This window comes from Vipera berus, assembly GCF_964194415.1.
Source record: "Vipera berus genome assembly, chromosome: 7".
NCBI lineage: Eukaryota > Metazoa > Chordata > Lepidosauria > Squamata > Viperidae > Vipera > Vipera berus.
The window spans coordinates 27,558,671-27,579,731 of NC_138209.1; the positions used below are offsets into that span (position 1 = coordinate 27,558,671).

General features: G+C 35.5%; 1 protein-coding gene across 4 annotated transcripts in view; it reads left to right on the forward strand.

Moving 5' to 3' along the window:
* LRBA (LPS responsive beige-like anchor protein) overlaps positions 1-21,061 on the forward strand; it is a 370,944-nt gene that overhangs the window by 48,550 nt on the left and 301,333 nt on the right. For all 4 annotated transcript variants that reach the window (XM_081332066.1, XM_081332069.1, XM_081332068.1 and 1 more), the window contains 7 exons: positions 2,140-2,202; positions 6,465-6,562; positions 7,864-7,956; positions 9,217-9,325; positions 10,155-10,236; positions 12,020-12,143; positions 12,386-12,578. In XM_081332066.1, coding sequence (XP_081188192.1) covers positions 2,140-2,202; positions 6,465-6,562; positions 7,864-7,956; positions 9,217-9,325; positions 10,155-10,236; positions 12,020-12,143; positions 12,386-12,578 — 762 coding nt within the window. The remainder of the gene's footprint in view (positions 1-2,139; positions 2,203-6,464; positions 6,563-7,863; positions 7,957-9,216; positions 9,326-10,154; positions 10,237-12,019; positions 12,144-12,385; positions 12,579-21,061) is intronic.

The window sequence follows — 21,061 nt, forward strand, 5'->3', positions numbered from 1 at the left end:
AGGGCGACTTCCTGCTTTAGAGTGTACCTTATATTTCTGATGACTGAACATTTGCTGTAGGAAGTGCAGACTCTGAATAATTAAGGTGAGGAAGAAGATGCAGCTCTTTAAATCTCCATATCCTGCTAGAGCTGCTTTCTTCTTCAATTAACAATTTCTTTCTCTGTAAGATAGGAAATTGAAAAAGACCCAGTGACCCATCAAGTCTGCCCTTTGAGTTTTTTTAATTTTTTAATTGTATTTCTTTATTTTTAATTTTTTGTCAGATGATGGACATGTGTTCATCTCAAACATGTTTGCATTCAGTTACTGATGGTTCACCTACTACCTCTGCTGGAAGTTGGTTCCAAGCTTCCACTACTCTTTCTGTGAATTAATACTTTCTAACATTACTTTTGAACTTCCCTCCTGTCAGTGGGGTTATGCTCCATGTTCTTGATTTTTGCTTAATATTGAAAATACTGCCTTCTAGAATCTTATTCACACCCATAATATACAGTATTTAAAGGTTTTAGTCATGTCCCTCCCCTCCTGTCCCCAGGCTGTACATAATCAGTTCTTCCAATCTTTCCTGATATGTTTTGTTCCTCAGACCTTGCACCATATTTTTGCCCATCTCTGGACTTGCTCAATCTTATCAATATCTTTTTAAAGTGAGGATTTCTTTCTTGAAATGAAGAGAGATACAGTATAAAAAAGAGGGTTAACCATGCTGTGAATCCAGTGTTGTAATCAAACTGACGTGTACATGCAGAAATTGTGCCCATGGCAAGCCATCCATTTTGTCCTATTTCTTCCTTTTGTTTTGTGTCCCTTTTTCATTGCTGTCCTTGTAATATTGCCTGACTGAAAAAAGCTTAGTTAATAAAACTCCCCAAAGATTAGTGAAAATAACTGAAGGGGGCTTAGACTTTCTCCAGCTGAAAAAAAGGCAGCAGCTTTATAGGACAAATGTTTAAAAAATATTTTCAGAGCTTGGAATTGGTATTCAATTTTGCTTTAAGAATGCTGAAGCCTTATTAAATAGCACGTTCGGTATTTCTTCTTATTTATGACTCTAAGGCAGGGGTCTTCAAACTTGGCCCTTTTATGACTTGTGGATTTCAACTCCCAGAATTCCTCAGCCAGCGTGTCTGGCTGAGGAATTCTGGGAGTTGAAGTTCACAAGTCATAAAAGGGCAAAGTTTGAAGACCCCCTGCTCTAAGGCAAGCCAAGTTAATAGTTCTATATGATTATACCACATATAGTTAATCAATTCTATATCCTGGAAAACTGAAAAACTGCTTTCTTTGATTATAGTTTGGGACTTGTATGTAAATATGTAGACATTCATTTATCTATTTATTTATCAAATTTATATAGCCACCCATCTCACCAAAAAGTGACTCTGGATGGTGTACTTTATGTCTTTTTAATCAAAATGCAAGATATTTTGCTTCTAACAATTGATTCTATTTGATGTTTTTAGCAAATTAGTCAGAAGACCACTTTAAATATATGAAAACAATAATGGGAATGTTGTCTATCTGGTTTAATAATTGGCAATGAATCTGTGGGGTTCTAGGCAATGGTTATTCCAAGTTAATTGAAAGCACCGAAGACTATACTTGAGAGCTCCTTTAGGCAAACATAAGCTCTTTTAGTGAGCCACAGTCCTCATTTATTGAATAAGCTATATTGTAATTTTATAGGCTCCCTTTAAATGAATGAAGGCCACGAGTACAAGATCTAAAGCAGTGGCCCCCGACCTTTTGGGCACCAGGGTCTGGTTCCATGGAGACAGGTTTTTCTATGGACTGGAGGGGGTGTGGTTTCATGTGGTGCCTGCATCCCGCAGATGGAGCTTTGCTTGTTTGCGTGGCCTGGTTTCTGCCATGCCGTGGACCGGTGCCAATCCACAGACCAGGGGTTGGGGACCCCTGATCTGAAGGATCAATTTATGGGGATGTACGGAATCCATTCATGGTACACATAGTCATAGGGACCTGTATGGAAACTAATATTAATGAAAACTAATACTCAAGTCATTATTAATGAATCCAAAATATTTCACTAGTATTTATGTTAGAGAGCAACCTTTCTCTTCTGCTTTTAAATGCATTACTTGAATTATATTTCTCTTGATTTTATCTTTTAAGGACTATGGAGTGAAAGAAGATGAACTCCAGGGCATTCTGAATTATCTTCTTACCATTCATGAGGTAAACTAAGTTGGCAACTTGCTGCCAAGAAGCTTTTGAATAAAACATTCCCTCCTCCTATCCAATAACACGGAAGTAAGAAAAACATGCATAAAATTGATTTAAACTAAAAAAATGATTTAAGAACCCTCATCTTGAAGTTCAGTTGTGTATCAGGATTCTGTAGGGTTTTTTTTTCCATTCAGTTCATCAAACTGGAATATCAAGGGGTGAAAGAGAAAAGAACAAATGGTGAAGCTGAATCCACAAAAGTTTTTTTTTCATGAAAAAACCAAAAAATAATAATAGCATTTTAAATAAAGTATTTCTGGATATATGTGAAAAATGTGCTACCTGCAATAAGCCAAGCTCTTAAAATGTTTGTTTTAAGTTTAAACAATTTACTTATTCACAAGTGGCACTTTTTCATTATATTTTGGTTCAAATTGAGAGTCTGCTTATTTATGGATGGGTTTATCCATGATTATGCAACAGCTGTATGGATATTTTTAAAAAGTATTGCTACATATACTTCTTGATAAGCCTATTCATGGATAAGCTAAAAGCAATTTTGAGGGTGAACTTTGCCACCTAAAGCTCTTGGTATATCTTCAAGTATATACTATAAAGCAGTAATTAGAAGTTACTATTGTAATTATCTGTATCTTCATGTTTTGGTTTCAGGAAGAGTTTAATACAAGAAGTAATATCAAACATTTAGAAAGGATATAAATATAAATAAACAAATTTGCTTTCAGGGCATTAAGTAGCTCCCCCCCTTTGAGTTCTATGTGCGTTAATTCTGGCACTTAGAAATAAAGTTTTCAAAACACTGATGGAGATATCCTGGAGCATCTAAAAACTAAATATAATTTATTTATTTTATTTTATTATATCTACAATAATACAAGCACTTGCTGCGTAATACTACAGACTTAACTGTCAATAAGAAAGACAAAAAATCTTGATAATGGATACTGCAGTACCTGAAGATAGCAGAGGGGAAAAGAAAGAACTATGGTACACTAGAAAAATCACAAAATATAAAGATCTGCAAATAGAAGTAGAAACACTGTAGCAAAAGAAAACAAAGATAGTACCTATAGTGATAAGGGCTTTGGGTGCAATCCCAAAACATCTGGAGAACCACTTGAACAGCATTGGCATTAACAAAATCATAGTCAATTGTAAAAGGCAGCTTTACTCAGAACTGCTTACATTCTGCGATGAGACATTTAACACCATCAAACATCAACATCTACCTTTTCTACTGATCTTGGAAGGGAGTAGGTGGATAAAAATGCCAAGTCAAGTCTAAACATTTGGCTGACTATGTGATGAACAATTATAATTGCTCTGCTCCTTGTTTAAGGGGCAAACCCTTAAATCAAGTAATTACAAAAATTCCATTCAGTGTATGTGATTCACAATTTAACAGGCAATCTTTATTAACAAATAAAGCAAGCCCAAACACAGCCACCATACCTATGGAAAACATGCTAAAATACAGCAGATTGCATCTAAAACTATAATTAATGTAAAACAAATACTAACCTCAAAATGCCAACATTAATATTTTACGTGATTTCTATTATTGTTGTTACTACTACTACTACTACTACTACTACTACTACTATTACTATTATTATATTTTATTCTGCATGTGGTGTATGTGTATAAAGTCAAATTAAGGTAGCAAACATATGTAATCTTCTTACTTCCTATTTTCATCACCACAACAACCCTATGAGGTGGGTTGGTCTCAGGGAGAGTGACTGGCCCAATGTCACCCAGCCAGCCTTTTAGGCCAACCTCTTGACCACAATACCAAACTGGTCCCATGTTCTCTCTTGAACCACAGTCTATAATTCTGCAGGTGCTATAGCTGTTATTTCTCTGCTTTCCTTTTAATGTACGCTTCTTGATTTAACCCTTTTGTGTTTGATTCTTAAACTTTTAGACCCAACCTACTTTGTCTTATAGTTACTTTCAAATGACTGGCTGCTAGGTTGACATTACGTGGCTCAGCTGTCTCTTAAATGCTGCGGCAGCAGCCATTCTAGGCTTTCAACAAGGAAGTGGTTGGGGCCCGGACTGTCTTTTTTTATTTGCTTCTGCTGGGCTTGCAGGTGCCTGAGCTGCGCTCGGGCTGCTTGCCAGAGTCTGAAATGCAATGATGCCAACATATTATGCTGCACTTGATCTCATACTCCCAGTCTGCTCAGTCTTTGCCAGTTGGTTGGCCATTTACAAGAATTCTTCCTACTTTCTTTCCCATCCCCAATGCCTCCTTATCCAATCTCAGTTTCTAATGTCCTCTGGTTATCTTTCTTGTGAGACTTCAGGCTTTTCTTCTGTCTTTTCTCCTTTCTCCTTTTCTTTTTCTTCTCTTCCACTTTTCCTCTTCAATGCCACCATAACTAGCTCCAGAGTCAAGCACTTTTAAAAGTCCAGGTCAATCAGTTCCACGGGGTGGGGCCTTAAAGGAGAACAGGTAAGGGGACCATGGGCTTTTCATTCACTACACATTCTTATTTTCACAGTCTGCTTATATTAAATATGGAGTTTTATTTAGTACTTTAAGCAGCTTTGTTTTTGTCAGTTTCTTAAAGTATTTCTGGACTACAGTATTTATGCATTTTATAACACAGTTACTATTTTATTTTGTAAAAATATGTGATTTTTTTTTAATATTTGCAATTCCTAGTTTAGGACTGAAGTCTGAAACAGTTTAGCCACACATTGTTTTTATGTTTTTTGTATGACAGGACATGTGCTAATCGGTTTTGGCGTTAGGAGTCTAAAATAAAATGCAACAAAAGCTGTTATTTAAATAACAGTTTCCCTGCCATACTAAGTTGCTTCTGAGTATTTCTTTACTTCTGACACTTTTTCTTTTATAGCATGAAATAAATGTGAGTGTTTTGATTAAAATATATCAAAGCTTTCATGGGCAAATAGATCTATATCCTTGGTTCTTTAGATGGCCTGCTTTTATATATTCACTTTTTTTAGTACTGGGAGTAGGGATAACTTTGAGTTCCTTAGGTATGTTTATATAGATCTGAGTTAAGATTTGGGTTTTTTTATTTTAGACTGTCAATTTTTTCTTACTACTGCTTCCTTTGGCTTTTATAACTATCATCATGAAATTTTATAAGTATCCTTTACATGTTTCCTATGAATATCATTACATGAATACAATACTGTGAAGCTGCATTTTTTATTTATTAAAAAATTATACAGTCACCCATCTTGCTTTGATGATTCTGGATGGCTAAGAATAAACTACAGTTATGACAATAAAACCCAGAAAGTTAGAAAAATAAATACCACAACATTACAAGCAGTCCTTGACTTATGACGTTTCACTTAGTGACCAAAGTTATAATGGACTCAAAAAAATTATGACTTATCTTAGAACTTATGACATCTTAGAAGTTATGACTGCTGTACCACCCCTGCAATCACACAATCACATTTTGGGTGCTTGGCAATTGGCTTGCATTTGTGACTGGATGCAGCATCCCACAGTCATGTGACCACATTTTGTAATGTTTTTGCCAGAAACTGGCAAAGCCACCCATTGGATAAAAACTGATTCACACTTATGACCATATGATTCACTTAAGAACAAGGTTGATTTGCTTAATTTAATTGCTGAGTAACTCAATGCCTGCTGTAAAAATGGTTGTACAATTGAGTATGGTCATGTGGTGCCTCAACGTATGACTGCAATTTACAACTGAAATTCCAATCCCAATTTTGGTCATAATTTGAAGACTATCTATAATGTACACAAGTTCTCACAATTTTCATCTCACAGTCATATAGCCTTACAGCTGAGCTTATCTGTTCTCTTGACCCAAGGGAATAGCAAAGATTTTAAAGTTTTTTGGAAGGCCAAAAGTTTTGGGACTTACTCAGTTTTGGGAAGAATAGAACAAGCAATTGGGCAAACTCTACGTCAGAGAAAGCACCTCTTCTGATTCCCACTAGATGATACTGCTACAAGAATACAACTTAAAACATGCCCATTCTGTCAGTCCTGGCAAGACTAAAAATATCAAGAATGTGTCTCTAGCATCTTCCATTTTGTCTAATCCTAAATTTTAACAAATGCTTATTACTATGGCCATCAATGAAGAAAACACTATACGTGAAACATTTTTGTTTGTTTTGTCTATAATGAGAGGAGAAATATAGTGTAATTCACAAATTGATAAAAATCTGCAAAGTTTGAATTTCAGTATCAGCTTTAACATGAGTTTCTTTATACTTAGGATGAAAATTTAATGGATGTTTTGCAATTGCTTGTTGCTCTCATGTCTGAGCACCCCAGTTCTATGATTCCTGCTTTTGATCAGAGGAATGGATTACGGTAAGAACTAAATTTCAGTAGAAATGACAATAATCAGTTGAATTTTTGGATGTCTTGTCAGATAAATGTCTTGTTACATATTAATATGGGGGTTACTTTGTATAAAACAGCAAGTTACAGATCTTTTGTGAATTCATATTCAAGAATGTAGCTTGAAACTAATTCTATCCATGTATCATCTCTCTCTCATTCTATCTCTCTCTCTCTCTGTCTATTGTGTGTGTGTATTTACTGAGAAATAGCTTTGTTACTGGTTGCTAATACCTTTATTGTTCGAAATGAAAAAAGTTCATAAAAATCTGATCTGGTGACATGGTGACTTAGTTTACAACTGTAACAACCTACAACTGAAATTGTAGGCTCAATTATGGTTGTAAATGGAGGACTACCTGTACTTTTTCCCCTCACCTTTCTGGATGCTGTCATATGACCAGCAAGGGACATATGTTAAATATTATAGTTAACATAACTTTCTCTCAAAGAGACTGATATATTCAATCCATCACCTGGAATATAGACACATTAATAAATATTTATCTAACATTGTAAACTAGAAAAAGGCTGCAAATATATGGTCTCTAGTTTGTGTTCTCTATATACTTCAAAAACTATGTTTTTAAAAATATTTTCTATTATTTTCAATAAATATTTCTGTTAGGATATTGAATTTAGTAGCTGGAACAGTAAAGTGAACAATAGGTCAGAACATATTGTAGTTGATTAGTTATAGAGTGCTGACTCGTGCATGATGCAATCTGCACTATGATTGGTTGTTGTAGGTATAAAGGGGGAGTTCCCTTTTTTCTCCTTTTTTTCTTCTGTGTGTTCTGTATACTGTTTTAGATTTACCTCATGATGTTGCTGTGTTCCTGACTATCTTATGTTCTTCCTTTTCTGGATGATGACAAAGACTGCTGTAAATTTAAATAATAAATACATTTATATTTAAATAAAAGACTGAAAGTTTCTGTCAGTGTCTCCGACTTCATCTGGACAGCTGCTGCGCAATTCCTTGATAATTTGCATTTGTCATTTTGAACTAATAACTTCCCTGTCTTTCTTGTTTGTGATCCTTTGCTATATAAATTCTCTTTTCCATTAATAGGAGTAGGATTTGAGATGATCATGAATATTTTTTCTCCATTTTGATTCAGTGGGACAAGTATCTCAGTAATATATGGGATTGTTTTAGCTATCACTGTATACAATAAGTATTATTCTGTAAGCGTAGCTTGATTGTTGCCTAAGTAAATTATTTTAGTCATTCTTACTCTATGACTTTTAAAAAATCTTTTGTTTAGTGTTATCTACAAGCTTCTTGCTTCCAAAAGTGAAGGGATCAGAGTACAAGCACTGAAGGCGATGGGCTACTTTTTAAAGCATCTGGCACCCAAGTAAGTATTGGAAACAATAGTAAACCATAAAAAACATCTAAATCCTTAAAAAAAAATTTGGGATTGTTTTCTATAAGTAGTCCTCGATGTACAACCACATTTGGGACTGGAGAATGCAATCATTATGCAAGACATCACATGACCAGACCAAATTTTACGACCATTTTACAATGGTTGTTAAGTGAATTGCATGGTGTTAAAGGAATCACACTGTTGTTAAGTGAATCCAGCTTTCCCAATTCACTTTGCTTCTCAGCACCTGGCTAGGAAGGTTGCAAATCATGATTGTGTGACCACAAGATACTGCAACCATCGTAAATACAAACTGGTTGCCAAGTGCTTATATTATGATCATGTGAATGTGGGGCTGGTACAATGGTCATACCTTTGAAGTCAGGTCATAAGTCATTTTTCTTGAGGCCATTGTAACTTAAAGCCAATGTTAAATTAATGGTCATAGGTGAATTGCTGTAATTGTAACTGATTTTATATTGTTATTAGTTAATTATTTAGTGCTGTACTTAACCATAATTTGTAAATCTGTTATGACTTTCAAAGAAGCTAGAACATAATAACATAGTTTAAATTTATTTACTTATTTATTTATTTCTAAAATTTATTGGCTTCCCATCTTACCATAGGGTAACTCTGGGGGGCTTACAGTCATAAAAATATGTATATACATATAAAATTTAAAAAGTAATTAAAGTCAAACATTAAAACCTATGGACACATGGGGAGGATGAGGGGAAGTGTTACTTGATCAACTGATCTCCATTGTGCTGTTCATCTACTGGGAGCCCCAAGCCAACTGGCAGAGCCACATCTTTACCCCTAAATTTGATTTGCATATTATGGGTTCTTTGGAAGTTATTAACCGTTCTTTGTTTCTGATATAGACATAGCAAGGTGTTAACAAGCTTTTGAAACTTAGAAGCAAAGCAGGGGTCCCAAGCAGTTGTGTTGCATGTCTCAATTTATTTTATAAAGACTTGATTATTTGACTATTTAGATTAAATTTCTACCAGAACACTAATTTTTTTTATTAAGAAATCTCTCTGAGATGAAACTTGATAGTTTTCCTTTTTCATAATACAAAAATTAGCTACAAACCTAAGCATAAGCTAAGCGTAAGCATAAAATAAATGAGTATGGGGAAGAAAAGGAGAATAGTTTTCATTTAAATACTGAAAGTGATAGTTCTCCAAAAATACATTCAACAGGTTATTTATTATTATTTAATTTTCCATATAATTTTAGGAGGAAAGCAGAAATTATGCTTGGACATGGACTGTTTTCTCTTCTGACTGAGAGGCTTACGCTTCAAACAAACTTAATTTCTATGACTACCTACAATGTACTTTTTGAGGTAAAAGACTTAAAATATGTAGCTGAGATGATTTAATTTATACTGATATGTTCGAGGTGATAAAAAAATTTTGTTTCTATTTCAGAGAAATACTAGTTAACAAACATAAATGTTACAAACATATGCTTAAGTTGAAAAGCCAAAATTAATAATTCAGTACTTAATTTGAATAAAATTTTTAATTTAATTAAAATAATACTTCTATAGTCAAACAGATCTTTCAATATTATGAACATAAATTTTAGAATGGTATGATATGATGTATTGATATGTGTGTGTGTGTGTGTGTGTGAGAGAGAGAGAGAGAGAGAGAGACTTTGTTTTATATAGACCTTTACGTTTCTGTAATTTGGCCATTGAGCACATAATAGGTCCATCAGTCCGCCTCCTGCATATGATTGGATGTGTTGATCTCAGTTTGGTTGTTCTGGCCGGCATCCGCCTAGCTCTTGCCGCTCTACCTCCCACCGCTTGCCCCGCCGGCTGAACATGCCTGTCATATAGCATCAGACCATCTGATGTTGCCACATGGTCACTGTCCCCACCATCATAGTCCGACTTTGTGTGTTTGCTCCAGCTGGTGGCCTCTCAGGTGTGCTCACCGTGTCAATCGCAGCAGTTTGCTGTCTTATCCTCGATCTCGTAGTTGGTCCGGTCCATTTTCCTGTCTCCTCAATCATCATTTTTGCTGCTTGCCACCTAAAGTTAATTTTACTTATTGATATAGTTATTTTAAAGATCAGAATTTGTCTGTTTTTAATTGAATGGTTTGAAACTATTTCAGTATTAGATTTTTCTTAATATGTCCTTTTTCCCCCTTTTTAATCAGATACTTATTGAGCAGATTTGTACACAAGTGATGCATAAACAGCATCCTGACCCAGATTCAACAGTGAAAATACAAAATCCCCGTAAGCATCTATATTTCTTTCAGATAAACTATAGAGAGCCTGTAAATTGTGCTTTATGTGTTTCAAAAAGGGAAAAAATGTACTAGAAAGCATATTTCTTATATTTATGTTTGCTTTTATAATCTAACATTTGCTACTTTGGGAAGTGTTGTTACTTGAAGTATTTTTAAAGGGTTTTTTTTAGGAAAAGGTCTTCAGTAACAATTTCAATTTTAGCATAAATCTGACTACCTAAGTTGATATGACTTCACTGGAAATTAAATTCATTATTAATTTCCGTTCTAAATTAACTGTATCAGTGCTGGGCAAAAAAACTGGCCTGATGCTTCAGTTTCTCAGATACCTGAAAGCTCTTCTGTGGAATGGTTAATTAACTTATTTTTTATTAATATGAGAGCTGTTAACATGTGCAAATGAGAGGTAAAAAGGTTATATACAGAGGAATAAGGCAATATACAGAAGTCCCATAATCAGCAGCTTTGTGTAGCTGTAACCCTGCAATAGGCCTTTAAGCATGTTCATTCAGATTAGCAGTCTAGAAACACATTTTATAGGGCTTCTTATTTGTAGGGAAGCAACAGGGTTTAGGTGAATATGATTCCAGCCTAGCAGTCTTTCATTATTGTTGTTCTATATTGGGAGGCCTTAAATATTTATTATTATTTTACCTATTACCTCTTTCAATTAAACATCTGAATAGGATTGCTATATCAGAAAATAGTAAATCTAGAATTGTTTATTATTTTGGATTTTAATCCCAGAAAGTGCTTTGGGGCAGCTATGGACATGATCATGTTTACAGCTTTTTTAAGGAACTGATCCTTTTATCTTTTTCTGAGGAAAGCAGCCATACTATCTTACAATAGTTCATTTAGTGACCATTTGAAGTTTACAGCTGTACTGAAAAACATGACTTAACGACTGTTTTCACACTTATGACTGTTACAACATCCCCATGGTCATGTGATCAAAATTCAGATGTTGGCAACTGACTCATATTTATGTTGGTTGCAGTGTCCTGGGATCATGTGATCACCTTTTGCAACCTTCTGATAAGCAAAGTCAATGAGAAAGCCAGATTCACTTAACAGCCATGTTACTAATTTAACAACTGCAACGATTTACTTAACAACTGTGGCAAGAAAGATTGTAAAGTGGGGCAAAACTCACAACAATTATCTCGCCCTAATATAAATTTTGGGCTCAATTACGGTTGTAAGTCAAGGACTATCTGTACAGCATAAGGTTTTGGTCTGAATTTAGTAATATTCTGTCTTAATTGAAAATATGTTCTGCTATAAAAGTATATTTGAAGATGCAATAATTATCCATCTATAAATATATACTATCCAGCTTATCTGATTTCTGTCTCTTAGTAAACATTCCCAGATGCCCTTGGGAAACTCACCAGTAAGATTTCTCTTGTCACTTGGGCCCAGAAAGCAATTAATAAAACTATTGAGTGTTTTCAGGTTGCTGTATGGTTAAATTGAATTTTAAGATGCAGGATGCCAAACCAGAATAAAGATACAAGGAAAAAGGATACAAAGGTGTATTTCAAGAACCAATATTTCTTCTCCCCTTATTTAATACATATAATCCAGTTTGTTAATGAAAGCACTGTAGGAAATGTTCCAGGAATAATTCCAAAAAAATTATACTTTGCTTCTTGTTATATACCCATGTAATAATGTTTAACTTGGGAAGAAGGAAGAGGAACTAGAATGAGGGAGATGAAAATCTTATTTTCATGTTGATTTTTAAAATTGTTATTTTTTTCCAGAGTTTCTGAAAGTTATTGCTGTTTTGGTGCGTAATTCTCCGCCATGCTCAGAAACCATGGAAGTCCACCGAGTCTTCCTATCAGACATGATTAAGCTTTTTAATAGCAGCAGGGAGAATAGGAGGTAGGATCATTTTATATCTATATCTATATAATAATGTAGCTTAGAAAGCTGTTTCTTCAACCTGCATGATTAAAAATTGTTTTTAAACTAAGAACTGGTCTTAAATCTTTCACATGGTTTATTCAATTACTAGCTGTATCAAGTGTTTATTAATGTCATTAGTTCCTATTAATGTTGTCTTTGAGTTGTATTTTCCTGCTTTCTTCAAAGTGAATTTTCAATATGTGTTTGCAATTTTTCAGGAGTTTATTACAGTGTTCTGTATGGCAGGAATGGATGCTTTCCCTTTGCTATTTTAATCCCCAAAGCTCTGATGAACAGAAGATAACAGAAATGGTGTATGCCATTTTTCGAATACTACTTTATCATGCAATCAAGTATGAATGGGGTGGCTGGCGTGTTTGGGTGGATACCCTAGCAATTACACATTCAAAGGTGAGTTATGCAAAAACAATTCTAATTCTGATTTTTTTCAAGAACTTTGAAGAGCAATTTGGTGGGTTTAGTAAAAAGAAAATTTTCACTGAATTTAACTAGAGAGAACAAAATAAGGGCAGGTGTCAATATTCAATAAAGCAATAATTAAAAATATTTGGTGCAATCCTTGTGCAATTTCATGTACCAATGGTATGAGTAGCTAAGTAGATGATCAGTTGATGTTTTATTATGAACTGCCTGTGCAGTTGAACCATATGAATTTGAAACACAAGGTGGCGCACCTTGCCTATTTGTACGTTAGAATGATGCCCTTAATACAAATTACTACAGTCTGATGAAACTGAAGTGAAAGCTGTTTCCATCCAAACAAAGAGAAGAAAGGTTGTTAGAAGGTTTCTTCTTGAATAAGAAATAAAACAATTTTCCTGCTATTAATAGTATATTTTTTATAACTATAATAAAATTGTGATGTAAAGAATTTTTCTCTAATGGGGGTAACCTCTTTTCAACTGAAAAACAGATTTTAGAGTAAAGTTTCAGTGGTTGCCACGGTGGTTCCTTCTTCTATTCCCCCAAACCTTTTTAATACAGCTCTGGGTGGATTTCCATATGGAGATTTACAGTGTAAGAAAAATTCTCTCTCTCTCTCTCTCTCTCTCTCTCTCTCTCTCTCTCTCTCTCTCTCTCACACACACACACACACACACACACACACACACACACACACACCGTTATACCATGAATTATGGGACACTTGGTGTGCTGATGGCACAGTTCAGGTACAAAAATTGTTCTTTCAGTTATGTGGATGTCGATGCCTTACAAGACCATCATATTTATAAAGTGAAACAACAGATACTCTCTTTCCAGGTTATGATTTTACTTACATAGATTGTATTTAAAAGGTATTTATGAATTCTGTTTCATAATTAAGATTCTGGATTAATATTTAATTTGCATTTTATTCTTTTGAATTGTAGAGGTTGAAATTAACATTGATAATTTTCTTAAATTGTGTATAGTTTATAGAAGATAACTGTTTTCTAGTGTGCTTTCTTTCCTGTTTTGTTCATAATAAATTTTAATTACGTAGCTATTTTTTCATCGTTAATATACGACTACTCAGTTTTAAATTCATTGGTATTAGACACTTGACATCAATTTAATGCTGATTCAAGGTTTCCATACAGCTTATAAGCAAATGTTACAACACGAACATTTGTTTATGAGTTGATAGACATTTGTATGAAGATAAATATTAACATTGTTAATAATTCTATAAATTTTGGACTGCACTGTTTTGATATAAAACGATCTTATCATATGAATGGATGCCAACTAGTACATATATACATACATGTGTGTTGTGTATGTATATATTATATATGTATGTGTGTGTCACATACTAGACATGTTATAAGAATCAACACTTCAGTTTCTGCATTACATAGATTTTGATAGTCTACATATTCTGACATGAGAAACTATTATTTAAATTAATATTAAGTTTATCACTTCATTTTTCAATCCAATAAAATTATAAAAAATAATTTTTGTTAAGAATACTGTTTTCATTACTAGTTTATGTATTTTTATACTCATTTGAGACGGTCTCTGCATGCCACTTTCAGCCAGGCTTGGTCCCAGTCAGGTGTAAAGTGGAATGGCTAAGTGATGGTGGAACATTTTAAGGATAAGAAGAATCAAACAGCTTTTTTTGTATGGGGTTTATTGCCAGAGTTCATTGTTCTTGTCAACTTATGATAGTGCAAAATGGTGTCTCAACCATTAATCCAGTCAGTTTTCATATACATACATTTTTTAAATAATTGGGTTAGATCAGCCACTTTTTTCCATTTCTGTCTTAACAATGCAAGTTACATGGCATGTGTGCTGTTGAATTCAGGTTAATTCACTTTAATTATCCTTATGATATATCACCTGCATGAACTAAGATTTATCCTATCCATTGGTCAATTATATTGTAACGTATATTGTTGAAACTGTCATATTATTTCTCATCATTTGGTTTTTCTTTATATACCACCCTGGATATTGGGACTAGAGTTAGTAATAAAATAACCTGTTTTAATAAAATTTCTCTGTAAATGTTCTGAAGACAAGGATCCTCAAAACTTTCTTAAAATTGTTACTGAATTCTGAATTTTCTGGAAGTGTTAGTTTGAGTAAGTATGCATTTTTGTAGGGTTTCAATATATTCAAATTCATAAGAAAAAAATTCCTCAAACTGTGTCACAGTAATTGCTTTTTAAAAAACTTGTATGCCTTAATTTATAATTTAGCTCTATTTCATTTATGCATCAGCCACTGTCTATTCATACTCTACTATATAATTTTATTTTTGGTAAAGAGCTTGTGTAGAAAGAACTAGTGTTGCAAAATTGGATAGATCTTGCAGAGCTGCACATCAAGATACATGGAGCTGCTATAAAAAGCCAAAGAAACTCAATTGCAATTTTATTGTCCAGTTTGATAGATTTCCTGCCACCTTTGTAGCAGGGAAGCCGTTTGTCACTGTAGCCTCTTTTCCAACTGCAGTACTAGCTTTATAAGCAGTGATGGCTTTTGTGGCATAATTGTACTACCTAGGTTTCTTTTGCTGTCAGGATTTGAAGGTGTACATAATCCTATTATAGCTAAAGCCTGTTGTAATGCTCTGATTTTTTAAAAAAAAATCAGTATTTTTATATCTTTCCTCCCTCTCATTTCTGCTCTTTTTATTATATACTGTGTAAAATAACTTGATTTTATTGTCTAGTTTCTGTATTAGTCCTAAGCAGAATTAACCACAAAAGAACCCAAATAGAAGCTATCTTCCTATTGTGATAAATTATTCTAACATTTCTCCAGTTTCACCATGTTTATGTCTTCTTTACTTTTGCTAAATCCTTACAACCTCTTAAAGTGAATTTATTTTTTGAAAATATATCTTGGCAGTAATCTGGATAATTTATTTTTAATCCCAAAATGAATAAATTATATTTACTTTTCTGTTGCAATTTGAATAATGTATCAACGTATATTTAAAATATTTATTGATACATTAATTTAAGTCACATGTAATTTTAAGTTTTGACTATATTTACATAGCCTTTAGAAATTACTTATCCCCCAAGAATTGAGAATTCAAATCCAATAAATTAAAACAAGGGATAAACTTTAGCTTTCTATTTAATATTTTGTATATAGTATAAGTATAAGATTGAATAAGATGCCAAGTATAATCACTCAGTGAAACTGATGTCCATAAAATTAAGTTGAATTATAGTTATTTACTTGATTTGCCCAAGCCTGCAGATGCAGACAAATTGAAAAGAGAAGACCAGCAAAAATGATTTGTTGGTTGTATTGAATTATGGGGAAAGATTAAAGAGTCTGAAGGCATGAAAGGAGGATGGCTGAATATTGAAATCCGTAAATTTGCCACATAGAGCTTGAAAATGGCAGACCTTGAAGGCTTGGGATGTTCTTATCCCAATGGAATAACTTGAGGAAAAGAAGCAGTAGAATTAGAATTCATATAAACCTTCAGAATTTAAAACATGAAAATAGTCTTGTAAAATAAGAATAAAATTTTGGGCCGTGATTGGAAAGACAATGAAAAAAAATTAACATATAACCCTTTACTTACACAGCTATCTCATATCCTTAGCGGGTAGACTCCTTAACAGTGAAAATGCATTTACCCCTCAATATATCTGCAGGACTCCCCCTAAACTTTCTACAGCATCAGAGGTTCCCGCTTATATATGTTGGCTTTTATTATCAAAATGATATTTTTGGATTGACAACTCATATATTTCAATTATGCTGTTTAAAGTTAAGTGATTGGTCAAAATGTAAAACACTCAGTATTAACTTCAAAATAGAATAAAAGAAGTATAGAATATAAAGTGGAAAAATAAAGAAATAGCACACTAAAAACACCCTAGTGACTCTTGAGCTGTAATTTGCAAAAGGTCCATACTACTTTAGTTAAAGGCACCTAAGGGAAAAAGAGAGAAAACATAAGAGTATGTTTTTACATATGTCTAAAATAAAAAAAAAAGTTGAGAAATTTCTATTGTTTCATGAGAATGACTTTGAAGCATAAATGAGGAGCAGAAGAAAAGATAAAAATAGAAGGTATAGGAAAAATGTCAGGTTAAATTGGACTGGAATGGTTAGAAATTATAAGACATATAATTAAAGATCAGAATTGTGAAAGTACAGAAAGTCAAAATAAGAGCCTTAAATTTAGAAGAAATGCTTAAGCTGGATACTAAAGAATAATACAGATTTAATAAATTTTGTGCAATAGAAAAATGTTATGTAAGAGCTACTGACCTATAGTTGTAATTATAGAAAGAAATATTTTGAATATTTCTATGAATATTCAGTCCATACTAGTATGGCATTTGCTGATATTCAATCAAAGTGATAAAATGATCAAACACTACAAGTATATTTAACTAGTCCCCAAATAAGTGGAAATTTGCTACTTTTAGGGAATTGTTGTAATGCAGCTAAACTTCCCCATATTCTCAAAACAGGTTCACAAAACACCAAAGCCTCTTAGAAGGTAAGGGAGTAACATAGAACTGTTAGGTTGGATAGCAAGTAATATCTCCTATTTCTTCTTATGTTGATGGGCAGCCCTACTATACTTGTCCTTGCTGTAGTCTCTTCTAAAATATAGTGAGGAAAAAAAAATATTTGATCACCTGCTGATTTTGTACATTTGCCCACTGACAAACAAATGACCAGTCTATAATTTTAATGGTAGGTTTATTTTAACAGCGAGAGACAGAATAACAACAAAATAATCCAGAAAAACACATTCAAAAAATGTTATAAATTGATTTGCATTTTAGTGAGTGAAATAAGTATTTGACCCTTTCGCAAAACATAACTTAGTACTTGCTGGCAAAACCCTTGTTGGCAATCGCAGAGATCAGACGTTTCTTGTAGTTGACCACCAGGTTTGCACACATCTCAGGGGGATTTTGTCCCACTCCTCTTTGCAGATCCTCTCCAAGTCATTAAGGTTTTGAGGCTGACATTTAGCTGCTCAAACTTCCAGCTCCCTCCACAGATTTTCTATGGGATTAAGATCTGAAGACTGGCTAGGTCACTCCAGAACCTTAATTGTGCTTCTTGAGCAACTCCTTTGTTGCCTTGGCTGTGTGTTTTGGGTCACTGCCATGCTGGAATAGCCATCCATGATCCATTTTCAATGCCCTGGCTGAGGGAAGGACGTTTCACCCAAGATTTGACGGTACATGGCCCCGTCTATCGTCCCTGTGATGCAGGGAAGTTGTCCTGTACCCTTAGCAGAAAAACACCCCCAAAGCATAATGTTTCCACATTCACGTTCGACAGTGGGGATGGTGTTCTTGGGGTCATAGGCAGCATTCCTGCTCCAAACACAACAACTTAATGCCAAAGAGCTCAATTTTGGTCTCATCTGACCATAACACTTTCACCTAGTTCTCCTCTGAATCATTCAGATGTTCACTGGGAAACTTCAGATGGGCCTGTACATGTGCTTTCTTGAGCAGGGGGACCTTGCAGGCACTTCAGGATTTCAGTCCTTCATGGTGTAGTGTATTACCAATTGTTTTCTTGGTGACTATGGTCCCAGCTGCCTTGAGATCATTGACAAGATCCTCCCATGTAGTTCTGAGCTGATTCCTCACCGTTCTCATGATCATTGAAACTCCACGAGAAGAGATCTTGCATGGAGCCTCAGACCGAGGGAGATTGACAGTTATTTTGTGTTTCTTCCATTTGTGAATAATCGCACCAACTCTTGTCACCTTCTCACCAAGCTGACTAACGATAGTCTTGTAGCCCATTCCAGCCTTGTGTAGGTCTACAGTCTTGTCCCTAACATCCTTGGACAGCTCTTTGGTCTTGGCCATGGTGGACAGTTTGGAATCTAATTGATTGCTTGCTTGATTCTGTGGACAGGTGTCTTTTATACAGATAACAAGCTGAGATTAGGAGCACTCCCTTTAAGAGAGCGGTCCTAATCTCAGCTCATTGCCTGTATAAAAGACACTTGGGAGCCAGAAATCTTGCTGATTGATAGGGAATCAAATACTTATTTCACTCATTAAAATGCAAATAAATTCATAAAATGCATTTTTCTGGATTTTTTTGTTGTTATTCTGTCTCTACTGTTAAAATAAACCTACCATTAAAATTACAGACTGATTATTTCTTTGTCAGTGGGCAAACGTACAAAATCAGCAGGTGATCAAATAAGTTTTTCTTTCACTGTAATGAACTGTATTCATTATAATTCAGGAAGTTGCTTTCTTTCTCTCTTTGTAAAAACAAACCACACAAAATTCACCCAATTTAGGTATTGTCAAAAAACAAAAACCCTCTCACAATTTAGAACCAGCATAGTGGACAAATAAAAAAGTTGATTAAGAATAGTGAGAAGTGAAGACTTCTCTTAAGGATTAACTACCATTAGTGATTGATAGAACACATAATTTGTATGCAAAAAATGCTAGGTGTATATGTAGCTATAGCTTCTATGGCTAGCAGTTTCTTGTTCCACTAGAATAATTGGCCTCATTGTAGATGGGATATATCAGCTATTAACTGTACCCCTTTTTTCTCAGTTTCACCATTTTTTTCTTTTGTATCTAATATGCTGTAAGGACATATAAGAAGCCATATTCCTCCTTTTATTAGAATCACAAGCTAATAAGCATACTCTTTCTAAGGAAGCAATGTTATACAACCTTCCCCCCAAAGAAAAAGAAATTAAAAAATTAAAATATGAAATATAGAATATAGAAATATGAAAAAGAAATTAATCAAATTTATTTTATTACAATGAAACCTCTGTTTCTGTCTGTATAAACTAACTCTATAAACCATCATTGTTCCTACCCTGGCCTTATATTGATTTTTGTTTTTAGACAGACATCTCTTGTTTAGGATTTCTTTCTGCTCAGAAGGAAGCAGAAAGAAAGTCCTTCCTCTCAACCTTTCATATAGTTTCACATAGGATTCAGGTCCGGACATAGGACTGAGATAGCATTGTTTGCTCTCCTGAATGGCATATGTCAGGACTTGGATGATGCAGGGCAGCTGTAATGTATTGGTCTTGTTGGTTAACACCACGTGGTAACAGCTGGTAGGTTGCTAGAGCAGGGAGCTAGCTAACGGCTCCCAGCATCTCAGACAAACTGTCTCCAGCGCTGCTATTGGTTGCCCCTAGGCGGCAATAGGTTGCTTCAAACCTATTGGCTGCCGCCTAGAGGCCAAGGTATAAATTGCTGCAGCTGCAGCCCTGTTCTCTAGTTCAGATCCTGCAAGCAATAAACCATGTTCTTTGGTGACTCACTCGCCTTGTCTTCATTCCTGTGCAATGAACCCAGTACACAACACTGGTGACAAAGTTAGGATCCTGCTTCTCTGTCAAAGCTGAAAGTCACTAGGGGAGAGGCAGCGCACGCCTGGTGGGAAAGCAAAATCCCCCCCTACGGTCGGCTAGCTAAGCCACGCTAGCGACCACGCACTCAGAGAACCAGTCCCTGGGCAACGGAGAGGCAGGAGCCGAAGACGCTGAGATCCAGCCACGAAGACCAGCAGAATGCCCAAGGTCGGAAGGCTGCAAGAATTCGACATCAAACAACCAGAAGGATGGCCCTCGTACCTGTCCCAGATAGAGAATTACCTTCGGGCGAACCAGGTCGCAGAGGACGGACTGAAGGCCACCACACTGCTTTGTGTGTGCAGCCCAGCGACATTCGATCTGGCCGAATACCTGTTCGCGCTCACACCATTGGAATCCGTCTCCTATGCTGAACTGAAGAAGAAGCTCGGAGAACACTTCCAACCAAAGATGTCGGAGATTACATGGCGCTACGCCTTCGAACAACGAATACAGCAGCCGGGAGAGACCGCATCCGAGTAGATTGCAGTCTTGAGGCAGGCCGCATGCCTGTGTCGATTTTCAGACGTTGAAGAGCGACTTCGAGACCAGCTCGTCTGCAGCCTCCGCAACAGAGAGCTGCAGCAGAAACTTTTTGCAAGAGAAGTCCTGTTGTTCGCCCGATGCCCAGAACGAAGTCATGGTGGTTGAAGCTGCCGGTGGAGCTGTCCGAATGATCCGGCCCGCCAGAATGATGCTACGTGAAGAAGCTGTCCACCACGAGGACACAGAACTCACCGAGGATTCCGAAGAAGACGCCAAAGTCGATAAGTTGCACAGACAACCCGAACAACAGCCCCGCAGCAGCAAGTAGCAAGAGACTTCTTACAAGGCAGATCTCTTGCCTAGATGTCCAGGTTGTGGCAGCCACCACCAACGCTCGGACTGCAGGTTCCAGACAGCCATGTGCTGGGCCTGCGGAAAAACCGGCCACATCGCATCTGTTTGCAGAGGTCGCCAGAGGGACTGGCCATCGAATTGCCAGTCAGAAGATCCAACCAGGAGAAGTACCGGGGCCCTG